At 45.3% G+C, this 13,208-nt stretch overlaps 1 protein-coding gene across 6 annotated transcripts in view; it reads right to left on the minus strand.

Annotated features, from left to right (window-relative positions):
• The window catches only part of ERMARD (ER membrane associated RNA degradation), a 1,617,289-nt gene that overhangs the window by 403,385 nt on the left and 1,200,696 nt on the right, over nt 1-13,208 (minus strand). For 5 of the 6 annotated variants that reach the window (XM_069607434.1, XM_069607436.1, XM_069607433.1 and 2 more), the window contains one exon: nt 5,586-5,669. The exons of the other annotated variant lie outside the window; for it this stretch is intronic. In XM_069607434.1, the coding sequence (XP_069463535.1) occupies nt 5,586-5,669 (84 nt within the window). The remainder of the gene's footprint in view (nt 1-5,585; nt 5,670-13,208) is intronic. 6 annotated transcript variants of the gene reach the window in all.

The following is a 13,208-nucleotide window of genomic DNA, read 5'->3' on the forward strand; positions in this document are numbered from 1 at the left end:
ACGCAAGGGGATTACATGAACATTGGACATGAAAGATGCATACTTTCATATTTCAATGTTGCCGGCACACAGGAAATACCTAAGGTTCATGATAGAGGACAAACACTATCAATTCAAGGTTCTTCTCAGCATCAAGAGTATTTACAAAGGTGCTGGCAGTTGCAGCAGCTCACATGCACAGGCAATCCATTCCAGTATATCCTCACCTCGACGACTGGCTAATAACATGACTACAGAACATGACTGTCAAACACCCAACAGACTAAAGACCTACTCTTCAGTCTGGGATTCTCCAGAAACGAGAAAAAGTCCAGCCTAGACCCCAGCCAAGTCAAACAGTTTCGGGGGGCCCTAATTTGGACACAAGACAGCCTGGTCTTCCCCTCCAACGAGAGGGTCTAAAACATACTGTTTCAGATCCCTCAGCATGTAGCCAGTCGAGAGGTGATGGTACGCAAGGCCATGCGACTGTTAGAGATGATGGCATCCGGCATTTATTTAGTCCCTCGCGCACGTTTGCCAGTGGTGTCAGGCTAGCGGACAATGGGACGATCTAGTGGTTGTCTCAGCATCCCTCGTTCTCTCTCTGCAGTGGTGGTCAAAGGAAAACCTCTTGAAGGGGAAAACCTTCACCATCCCTGCAGTAGAGGCCACTCTCACAATGGACACACCTCACACGGGGTAAGGGGCTCTCCTCCTTCAGCAGACGGCGCACAGCATTTGGTCCCCAGCAGTAGCATCCAACCACATAAACCTGTTGAAGCTGTTAACGTTGTTGAAAGCCCTCAAGGCTTTTCAGACAGAGTTGCAAGGAAAGACAGTACTGGTCCTCACGGACAGTATCACAGCCTTGTACTACCTGAAAAAGCAAGGGTGCACTCACTCTCCAGGGCTATCTAAAATGTCCCAGAACATTTGGAACTGGGCTCTCAAACACAGGATGTTCCTACTGTCTCAACATGTTCCAGGGGAACTCAATCTTCTGGCAGACATGCTCAGCAGAGACTTCCCACTACCCTTAGAGTACAAATGGCGACTACACAAAGACATCGTCTCCAATGTTTTTTCGCAGAATGGGGCTCCCAGAGATCAACTTGTTCGCAAATCTGGAGAACTCGCAATGCCCAGATTACACCTTCCAGGTACCCTCAGAACCGATCCAAGGGGAACGGTCTCTGGATAACATGGTCAGGGAAATTTGTTTATGCTCTCAAACTCCCCTACTCAAAAAGATTGTGCACAAAATAGACCAGGAACCAGACACCATGATATTGGTGTCCCCGATGTGGGCCTGCCAAACCGGGTTCTCCCATCTGATATGATGTCTCTCTCTCCTCCAACGAAACTGCCTTGCCCATACAACATGCTTTCTCAGGACAAGGGGGAAACACTTCATCCATGCCCGCAGTCTCTCAACTTAGTGGCCTGGCTCCTGAGGTCATAGAGTTCGGGCATCTCAAACTTCCTCAGAGATGCATGGATATACTTTGAGAAGCATGAAAGTCTAACACCAGACATTGCTACTCCAATAAATGGAAATGCTTTGTCATTCTAAAAGCATAAATCCCATTGACTGCTCTCCTACTCATATTGTACTATACCTGACTCACCTACTAGACTCGGGTCTAATTTTTAATTCCCTGAAGGTCCACTTAGCTGCCTATACCACGTCCCAGCAAAAGGTGTTGTGGTGGAAGATCCCAGTAATTAAATCATTCATGGAAGGGGTTAAAAGAATTCACCCCCCTATTAATAACCCGGCTTCCGGATGGGACCTAAATGTGGTATTAACCAGCCTTATGGGGTCTCCTTTTGAACCTATGCACAAGGCAAACCTCAAGGCACTCACTTAAAAAAAACACCTTCCTAGTGGTAGTCACTTCTATAAGGAGAGTCAGTGAACTACAGGCCCTTTCAATTCTAGACCCCTTTGTCACAATTCAGAGAAAATAGTTTTGCGCACACACCAAGAGTTTGCGCCCAAATTCATTTCAAAGGTCCATGTGAAGCAGTCTATAGAACTACCCACATTCTTCCAGAACCCCACTAACGTGGCAGAAAAAAGCATTCACACACTGGATGTGCGCAGGGCAGTCATGTACTATCTGGAAAGAACTAAACTACTAAGGAAAACAAACCAGTTTTTCATTTCAGTGGGGGCTGGTAGAGAGGGGGACCCTGTCTCTAAATCAGCCATCTGAAGCTGGCTTGTAAATTGCATCACACTCTGTTACACTCTTGCCAAGAGAGATCGGCCCTTCAAGCCTAGAGCACACTCTACTCGAGGCACTGGGGCTTCCATAGCATTCATTGCAAATGTCCCTCTAGAGTCCATTTGCAAAGCGGCAACCTGGAGTTCTGTACACACCTTTACAAAACACTATTGCCTAGACACTCACTCTAGGTCTGATTCTCAGGTGGGACAAGCAGTACTAAGCCATTTTTTCACTACTGTTCCTTCTCACATCCCACCACCAACTCCGGGTACTGCTCGCTAGTCTATGCACAGCATGTGATTCTAAGCAGATTCACAAGCATCAGAAGTCATGCATTACTTACCGTAATTGCATTTCTAATGATTGTATCTGCTTAGATTTACACGCGCCCACCCTTCCTCCCTGCTCGGATGGAAGGAACATAGACATCTTACTACTACTTCTCTCTTTCTGTACTCACTCAAGATAGTCATAAGGCTCCCTCACGGCAGAAAAAATACAATCTGAGGGACCTCGACGCGTGAGGGATTTTGGGTACACTACACATCACGTTAGGGATAGTGTTAAAGGCACACCCATGACGACGTCCCCTTTCGATCCTCGAAAGACAAGATGCAATACTCTGCGGTTTCGACTAGATGTCAGACTATATGCACAGCATGTGAATCTAAGCAGATACAATCATCAGAAATGCTATTACGGTAAGTAATGCATGTCTCATATGAGCACAGAGCTCTCTAAAGAGTAATAATCTTAACTAAATGACCCAACATTTTGCTTTAAGTTTTATCTCACTTCTGAACTAAAAAAGAGGCTTCTTGAAGGATGAGGATTTTCAGTTTTCATCTCTGAATACATCACTTGATAACGTCATTAATGTGATAAAGGTTACAGCTGATCTGATCTGACATGTCCTCTCTTTGCATTATCCCTGATTCAAGGCAGAACCAGACAGTAGTTATTGAGCCTAATGAAAAAAGAAATGTGACTATAGTTACATCTCTATTCCTTGTGCTTTAATTGTGAACAACCCAACCGTGCCCCGTCCATTGCTACCCAATTATGCCAAAGCAATCACAATCAAACACCTTACAATAATCCTGACACCAGCTTCTTATGTCGATAGAAATATTTACCTGGCACAACCCTTTAACCACCTTCCCCTCCAGCACATCTCATATAGCCCAAGGTTCCAAACCCAAATATCTGGTTCATTATCTACCTTAGCCTTTGCCCTGGGAGGAGGCTGTGAGGCAAAGTTCACATAGTCAAGAGGGTGGTCAGAGGATAATGAAATAATGTTAAAACATTAAGTGCACCATCCTCAATGCCCCACCACAATGTCCATTACAGATCGTTTGGTCAACACCTGCAAGAATTATAATAACATAAAAAAAACCTTTATAAAAGTATGTGTACTTCATGCACAGCAATTTAGCATTAAAGCTTAATATTCAGGCTTGTGACCAAACATGTATCCTTACCTTCATTCACAGTCTCCACAAAGTTCAGTGGTGGCCAAAGAATCTGTAAAGAACGATCATTGGCCATTGATCTCAATGCATACTTTAGCAGAAGGCAGCAGGGCACATTTCATATCTTCCTCTCTGTGGAGGTTCGTTAATAGCAGGGATCTGGCAGCCCTGACGTCATCTCATTTCATGGGTGCTAGAAAAGGTGGTGCATGGAAGAGATTAAGCCTTTTCACCCCTCCCTTTCCTGCCTGTCTCAAGCCAGAATATGGGTTAGCATGCTGACCCATCCCTTGGCCTGATTCCACAACAGAAAAAGGGGCGGTGTGAAGAGGGCCCTAACCTTTGACCTGCTGCGTGGAAAACGTGCAGCTGAGCATAGCCTGTGAACCAGGAGGGAGAAATCTATTGTGTGAGGTCCAGGTAAGTGTAATTTAAAACAAAAAAGTATGTATGTCTGTAAGTTGTTTGTGTGAATGTGCGTAGTATGTGTGTGAATGTGCCTAGTGTGTGCATCAGCGTCTGTGTGATTGCATGAATGCACATTTCAAAATGCACATGTACTCACGAAGCAGAATGACCGAATAAGGATCTCTACAGATTTGAATTCATAAATGTGCGTGACAAAATTAAACAAGCACACATACCTGATTTAATTTCTCTGTGAAGTCGGGAGTGCAAGCGCTCTGACTTCGCAAAGAAATTCTTTAATTTATCTGGGAAATCGAGGTACATGTGCTCCAAATTCACAAAGAAATTATTTCATTTCTCTCTGATGTCGGGGTGCAAGCGCTGCGACTTCACAAACCAATGATTTCATTTAGTCTTCACAAAGAAATTATTTGATTTCTCTGTGAAGTCAGAGTGCAAGCACAGAGCCAAGCTGAACTTGTCACCTTAAAGTATTTTTGCTGCCATTATCAGCAAAGCAGACAGGAGTCTGTTCTTAGATGGGAATAGAGGCACATATTGGTGCAGCTATTAGGGGCATGTATGGCACAGCCAGCATTAAAATGTTCTTATACTGTCATATATTGTAGAATAAGGCATCGTGAAAATGCTCCTGTGTACTGTTGGTGAATTGCACCTATTGGATTTTTGTATTGGGGTTACTCTACAAAATCAATAGTATAGTGCCTGGCTTTTTACCCAATGTTTCACAGAAAGTGTACTGTACAATGCATCATTTTAACACATAAAAGAAAAATCTTCTCGGGGGAGGGAGGTGGGTCAGGGGTGGTAAAAAAACCCCACCCAAACTGCATTTGGTTGGCTTGGAATTCCTCACTACGCTCCGCCGCTCTGGCATATTTGTGGGAAATGTTTACACACCTCCAATTTAAAAATTCACCACCCGCCACTGCATGCAATCTGATTTTTCGTTATCTGTGAGTGGGCCTTACTGGGCAAGTGTGATTGCTTGCTTGTTAATTGTCAGCCATTCAAAAGATGGTGGGACAATTAATATGATAAATTGCATGTGGTTTATTACACAGAGAATTCGGAAGGCTAAAGTGAATAAAGGATTTCTTAGATACTAAGGTTTGCGTCAATTATGTGTAGATACAATGGAACAATAGTACATCATTTATTTTGTGATCAAATTGTTCCTGCTGATTTGGGATGTCTTTTTACTGCAATTCCTGTCGCTGGGTATATTCAATAAATCTGAATAAAAGTTATATATTGACTGAGTTTAGAATGTTCAAGTTGTTCTTTAAGGTCATCTGCTGCTATAATGCATTATGGATTGCAATGTGATGAGGACTTATTGTTATAAGGCATTAAAGAATGAGAAAACCTTTCTCCCACTGTTTCGGTTTATTAACTGCAAATGCATTAGACACATTGGTGAACATATCTTGTGAACCCACAAGTAATAAAGTGAAAACTGTACCTGTCTTCTAAGGCGGGCAACTGGATGAAACCGGGAACGGTAGTGGCCAGCACAGTCGACCATCTGACGTATGGAAGAATTTTCCTAAATTAAATATGAAAGAAGAACGTTTTTTATTGCTGAGGACATATATTTGATTTGTAGCATTTTTTGTTTGGGCGATTAGGTGATGCTGAAAGCACTACCTTTAAAACAGAAACTATTGTCATTATATATAAGAGCTTCAAATACAGGCTTTGAATGAGGGTCTGTAATGCTTTTCCAAAAGAGATGATATTTGAGCAGGAATACACAGTTGTAATTCCTCCCATTCCCTGCCTCTAGCCAATGGCCAATGTAATACCTATGGCTAATCCCACCCATTCTTGCCCATCTCAGAACTTTTTGAATTTGTATGAGCTCTTCCACGGAGGCAGCCATCTTGGACGACTGTCTCTAAGGAAGCTCTCTGGAAACAAGCCAACCATCTTTGAATGGTAACTATATCATGCATCTTCCAAATAAAATCAAAAAGGGAGATAGATTAGATCCTAATAACTATAGGTTATTAGCTATGCTAGATGCAACAGGAAATCTATTTGCATCCTTGCTATTGTGTGAAATGCATAAATGGGCGGATAGCGCCAACATTCTGTGTACATTTCAGTGTGGATTTAGGCGAGAATATTCCACGACACACAATCTCGCTGTGATGGACATTTTACGCACTAGAGCGCTCACTAAGGAGCAGCCTCCACTCTACGCATTGTATATAGATTTCAAGGTGGCATTCAATTCCATCACCAGAGATAGGCTGTGGCTCAAATTAGAAACCATTGGGTGCCCTAAGGGATTACTATACTACCTCAGACTCCTCCACCATAACACTACGGTCAGGCTCAAATTAGATCCGGAAGGGCATCTGACCAACATGGTTTACCAAAATAGGGGAGTCAAACAAGGGTGTGTCACTGCACCATTGGTTTATAAGCTATACGTGCATGACATACCAGCTGTAATCGAGACTGCTAACAACTGCACCCCTAAAATTGGAGACTCCCACTGCGCTGTGTTAGCTTATGCAGATGACTTGGCACTGCTGGACAACACCCTAAGCAGCCTCAGATGATCTGCTATAGCATTATGGGAGTATGGCAATAACAACGGGCTGATGATTAACCTTGATAAAACCAAGGTTATCAGATACACACACAAAAGAGTCAGTCGGGTCAACCTCATGCTGGGCAACACGAGCATAGCATTCACACCATGCTATTGATTCCTGGGGATCGAATTCGAACCTCTTGGTGACTATAATGCATGTAGACAAACGCGTATAACCAAAGCCGATCAAGTGTCTGCCCTTATGGCTAGTTTTCTCCTACAAACAGGGGGGATTCACAATGTGGGCCATACGGCACTTATACATCCAAGTGTTCTCTCCAATGATCACCTATGGCTTAGAGGCACTATGGACATCGGACCTGTTCGAAGGAACATTTTGGCGTCGGATCCTGGGGTTACCGCCTGGAGTCTCAATGGCCCTTATACGGCTTGAACTCGGTCTCCTCTCTTTGAAAGCTACTGTTCTAAAAAAAAGAGAGCAGACTTTTTCCTGAGGACGACTGGCGGCTCCACCAACCCACTATTGATAACTATCCGACAGGAACTTGGTAAAAGCTGCACCACTAGCTCATTGTATGAACCCATGATAAAATTCGTAACAGAGATAGGATGGAACCTCAGAGGAACTAACTATTCGAAAGCAGTGCAAAATGCACTCCACAAGCGGGTAGCCTTATGGGACTGGCTAGAAAACTAAGCCCATTTGAGCAAGCTAAAGAGATACCAGTTTGTCCACCATAGACACTATGATTTCATAAAGCCCCAGGCATACCTAAATCTCTGTCCAGCAACTTGATTCAGGCGATTTATCATCTTGCTAAGACTGGAACAACTCCCACTATGACGAACTTGTGATGCTGAGCAAAAATACCGATAGAAGATCGAATTTGTCGGCTCGGCAAACAAGCAGAAACTCTTCAGACTGCGAGACACTTATTAACTAATTGCTATGTCATGTCCAAATCCATCCAGGCAATGTTAGCCAAATACGTACATAATTCAGGAACAATTGGCAATCGATCTTTTTGGCAATATTGCAAAAACTCTGGGAACATGAGCCTATTAGTGGCTTTGTACAACATATGGCCAAGGATTGAATCTAAATTGGGCCCTCTGCTATAAAGTGTGATAAAAAATAACCAGACCAATTGTGACTGAGGTTATTCTGAATTCAGTATCAGCATAACTTTTTACAGGCAATATTAATTTCTTCTTTTTTAACCTTTCCTGTGATTGATACAGGAAGGTATTTTTTTTCTTATATCTAGATAACTGTGTAATTATGTGGAGATGTATATATAGCAATATCGTGTACTCAATTTTTATTTTGTATTATTCATTGTGTATGTTTGTTTTTTATATGTTTAAAGTTTAATTTACTTAAACTAAATCACATTAAATAAATAATAATAAAATTATACATTGATGCATGCAAGTGTAATCTTTTTTTGAATAGCCAATGTACATTTATTTATTTTTTCATGCTATTTTGTGTGTGGTGCAGTTCTCTGTATCAATATCCTGTGAGAAACCAAAGGGTGTCTCACCTGCCAGTCCCCAGGGATCGATCTCTCAGGTGGCCAGGGCACGGCCATCGTCTTTGGAACCAGACCCTGGGGGTGGACCCTGGGTGAGGGGTCTTCGGGGAGTGGGGATGAGGCAGCCAGCGGCGAGACGCAGTATTCCTCCCTTTTTCTTACCCATGATCCCTCCTATTTCATAGGATCCTACGATGTTCCAAATCCACCCCCTTTCCACACAGACACTGGGCCGATGAAGAGGGAGACAGGGTAATAATGGCAACTCTTACACACTGCATTGAACATGTCCAGCAAATTGGGTCAGGCAAAGTCAAGCACTTGACGCTAAGGTCATAATTCTGATACCAATTAGCTCACACGGATAAAAGGCAGAAGGTAGAGACACTGAGCAAGGTGGAACACGAGTAAGAGCCGAACTTCTGGGGCGAAGGCAAACCTACTGGAGTAGAGCAAGGGACCAAGGGACGAGAGAGCGACTGTTGGAGAACCCCAGGAGTTCCCTGCAGGAAGTTTTTGCCTCCCAAAGGCTGCGAAATGCACATGCAGAAGGCCAAATCACAAACAAGAAGGCTGCATTGTGTTTCAAGGACACCAGCAACCCTCCCGGGTGAACGGCAGAGTTGGGGAAGCGAGGCCAAGCTTGTGGTATTAACCATGACACGTAAACTGGAAGACAGTAAAGACAAGAAAAAAAACGCACACAGCTGATGAGTTGGCAAGTGACGTGAGAGACCGGTGAGTGCTAAAGAAAGATTGCAGTGCAATATTATATTGCATAACTGAAGACTGCACACGTGTGGATGAGACGCGAAGAAAGGCAGACCTACCTGCAAATGAACCTTGAAATAACGATAGCTGTAAAGTCGGGGATACTAAGTAATGGAGTGGTCCAGTGAAAGGAAGTAGCCCACTCGAAAGTCTCTGTGAAAGGTGAAAAGTTTGTAGCGATAAAGTGAATAAACTGTAAAAGCGAGGTGATTGAAATTGACCCAGAGAAAAAGGGAGACTAAAAAGGTGAACGTTGAGCTTTGGTGCATAATACTGTGAACTACCCAGACCAGGAAGCACTGGGGCAGATAGCTTAGGAGTGTGAATCGACAGCTAGAAAGTCGAAGTGGTCCTGCAGAGGTCTGTCAAAAAAAGCCACGCACATTCGAAAGTCTTCGACATCAGGAAACGGTCTGAGCCTGGCTGAGGGAGACTGAAGGTGTAAAAAGCTAGGAGAAGGGAACCCCTTGTCACGATACCTGCCCCCAGACATCCAGAACAGGTCCATCTGTCCAGGGAACAGGCACCCAAGAAGACACAGGAATTCCCAAAACCCCGCCTAGGGGCTATATGGGTTCAGTCCTGGCGCTGTAGGCGCCAAGCTCATATTGCCAACTTTAAACTATGCAGGTCATCCTGCAAAGAACTCATGTACAGGCCATCATGAGGACATGAAGGGACTACTTTCCTTTAGGAACTATTTTGCTGCTTGGGTGTGGTACTGAAACTTCTCACCTGGGAACTACTTTTTTGTAACGCTCACCTGAATCCCTCGGAGGCGCAGGTCTGGGCTTGGGGTTCTCGGAGTCTTCTAGGGTCACGCGCAGGCCTCGAATGCCACCCTGGAAAGGCCCTTTCCTCACTGAGATCTTGATCTGAATGGTGAGGTGTCTGCAATTATGAGAGCAAGGGGTTAATATGGATATATAAGCCTGACTGGGTAAGCTGCCTCCCCTACCTGGTACTCCCAAGTAGTTCGTAGGCTAAATGTGCTCACCTTATGTAGGTGAAAGCGGAGCTCTCCATCCTGCGTCTGTGCAGGGGCGCCGAAGCCAGTTACTTCACTGGTTAATTGTCCAGCCTCTTGGTTGCAGAGGATGAAGATTTGGAGCTAGGCCGTTGTTAGCAGCACGAACGGCGGTTGCTTGAATATGGAGGTCCGGAGAGCGATGGAATGGCGAAGGTATTGCAGGCAAGTAAGTAGAAAATGTCAATTCGAAGTTAAAAGCACTTCTTAATGTCTCTTTTCCTTTTTCAGGTCGCAGAAGCAGCTGGGTAGAAAAATGGATGTCGAGGAATGCACCGAGGAGTGAGAAAGATGAGCGCTGCCCAAAACACGTGCGTATAGATGGAGTTTTGTATTTCTTAATGATGTCCTTTTGTTTTGCAGATGCGAGTAGCAGCGTCGGCGGAGGCGAGAAGAATGCAGCGCAGGTAAGGAAAGTTTCACGGAGGTTTACTAACCAATGTCTTTGCTTCCACAGGGTGCCGGAAAAAATGGAAAGCTGCAGCCCGTGGCTTGAGATGCACCGATGGACTGGGTAAGTGCTGCGCTGGTTTTTATCTCGTGCTAACCTGGTGTTCTTTTCCCTTTTCAGATGCTGCTGAAGACGAAGATGGTATTTCGGAAGGTAAGATTGCGGATTTTTCTTCCCCAGATGCAGAAGTTGAAGATTCTCTGGAGCTGACACGGTGAGCGTCCTGCTGCTATTGCAGAATAACGCGAAGCACGTTGCTCTGATCGGGCGTGGCTTAAATAGCTTACTGGAGTGCTTAGGTGTCTCCTTCCACAGCAGCCTTGCCCAGGTAAGAAGTCCCAGCTTCCAGAATAGTTCCAGTATCCAGTCCCAGGGAGTGGTGCTGGCCACACCCAGAGGTAAAGTAGTTCCAGCCATGGATGGATGAGGATTTCATCCTGCAGGCGAGTGAGCAGCATGGTCTGCAGCAGGTAGGTCCACCCAAGCACCATTCCTTACATCATGAGCCCGGCACGTCCTGTGCCGGGACTGAGTCCCCTTATGAGCCTGGCGCCACTGGCGCCAGGACAAGGTCCATAAGGCCCCTATGGGAGCCGATGGGTGCCTGGAAATGAAGTTGTGACCCAGCTTCCGAGGCAGTTGGGCTAAACCTGACTCCTTGGAGGCTGCGGTCATGACATTTTTTGATGCTATTTAAACCACGCCCAAAGAGCAGCACACGCTTCGGGTTATTCTGCATCTTAGCAGCGTAACGCTCACCGTGTCTGCAGTCCAGCATCCAGTCTACAGCCACAACCGTCTTGTGTCCGGAGCCGATCCTAGAGAAAAGGAACGAAGAAGAGAAGGTTAGAACAAGGAGATTTCCATTTGGTCATCATCTTTTCCTGGAGCAGCCGTACCTGTGGATAAGGGAAAAAGACATTAAAATAAACCGCGTCGCATTGCCAGCTGCAGCGCCGTGCCATACTCACCTGTCTTCGGAGCATCTCCACGACCCGGCGCAACACCCAATGAATCGCCGCCGAAACATCAGCATCTGAAAAGACAAGAACAAACAAAAGGTGAGCGGGGTTCCGCTAAAGACATTCTTTTACTTACCGCAAGATACTTACTCGGAATTTTACCGCTCGAGGCAGCGCTGGTCACCCTACGTTAGACATTTTCGGCAAGGCGCTGCACCTGCAAAGAAGGTAGAGAACTATTGGTTAATTACATTTGGAACAATATTACTTGCTAGACAGTGCTTGGTACAAACTGACTCTTACCTAAGCGCTACCTTCATCCATCGAGGCAAACTCACTCCTTGGATCACGCTGCAAGGGAAAAGGTATGAAAGGAGCAAGAGTGAATTTACAGACATTTGAACTCAAAAAGAACTATACTTTCGGTTTACACACTACTTACCTCGGAGTCATTGTTGTCTGGAACTCTGCCAAATACCTTCGGATAAGTGAAGTAACTGAACTTCTACGCGCCCCTGCACTCCACGCAGGATGGAGAGTTCATCCTTCCAAACAATAAGGTGAGACTTAATGAAGGGGAATACTGGAAGTTTTCAGGGAAAATAGTTTAAGTGTAACCTCTCTACCACGGGTGGCTAATCCCCTTTACTGCTTTTAGGAAAATATTATTGCGGGCCAGGCAGACTAAACTGAGTGGGCAAGTGCAGTCGATTATCACTTCGCTACGAGTCACACTGGTGGAGACTGCAGCAGTCCAGCTTCTTTCGATGCCCCTGTGGAATCCAGGTGAGCGTAATAGAACGCAAAACCTTACTACAAATGTCCACCCGGGCGTTATGGAGGACTCAGAGTCTGACCAATTAGCCCAACTACTGGGAGAACTAAGGGCTGAAGTGCTGTCATGATCTCTGCTGTCAAAAGGTCAGGGTTTTCCCAACTCCCTTGGAAGCAGATCCATAACCCAGGTTCCGAGTGCCAACCAGTCCCAATTGGGACCTTTTGGACCCAGTCCTGGCGCCAGTGGCACCAGGCTCATAAATATGCCCAGTCCCAGCGCTGGAAGCGCCGGGCTCATAATGCTTGGGTGGACTTACCTTCAGCAGACCATGCTGCTTACTTGCCTGCCAGTTGAGCCTCTGATCCTCTTCTGTTTGGAACTACTTTTCCTGTTGGGTGGGGCTGGAGCCACTCCCTAGATTCAGAACACTGGAACTCTTCTGGAAGGCAGGAACTCTTTTCTTACCAGGAACTCTTTTCTTACTTAGGCGTGGCTGTGGAAGGAGACACCTAAGCACTACAGGAGGCTATTTAAACCACACCCGGTGGATGAATCTTGCTTTGCGTTATTCTGCAACCTCTGCAGCAGAACGCTCATCGTGTCTTCTGCATCCGGTCCTGGGCCTAAGGAAAAAGGCTTACCATCCTGAATCCAGTCTTCAGCAACACCTAGAAAGACAAGAAAGAACAGGTTAGCATTCCGGCATCTGAAAGGCAAAGGCTTACCATCCTGAATCCAGTCTTCAGCAACACCTATAAAGACAAGAAAGAACAGGTTAGCATTCCGGCATCTGAAAGGCAAAGGCTTACCTACTCTTCATGCGCTCCGGAGGTCTTCACACTGCATTCCGGCATCTGAAAGACAAAAGTTTACCAACTCTTCGCACGCTCCGGAGGCCTTCGGCGCTGCATCCCGCATCTGAAAGACAAAACAAGGTGCGTTTAAAGACATTGGGGAACTTTAATACTCACGTGCCATTACTCCTTTCCACA

Source organism: Ambystoma mexicanum, chromosome 4q (genome assembly GCF_040938575.1).
Source record: "Ambystoma mexicanum isolate Mex_15411 chromosome 4q, UKY_AmexF1_1, whole genome shotgun sequence".
Lineage (NCBI taxonomy): Eukaryota > Metazoa > Chordata > Amphibia > Caudata > Ambystomatidae > Ambystoma > Ambystoma mexicanum.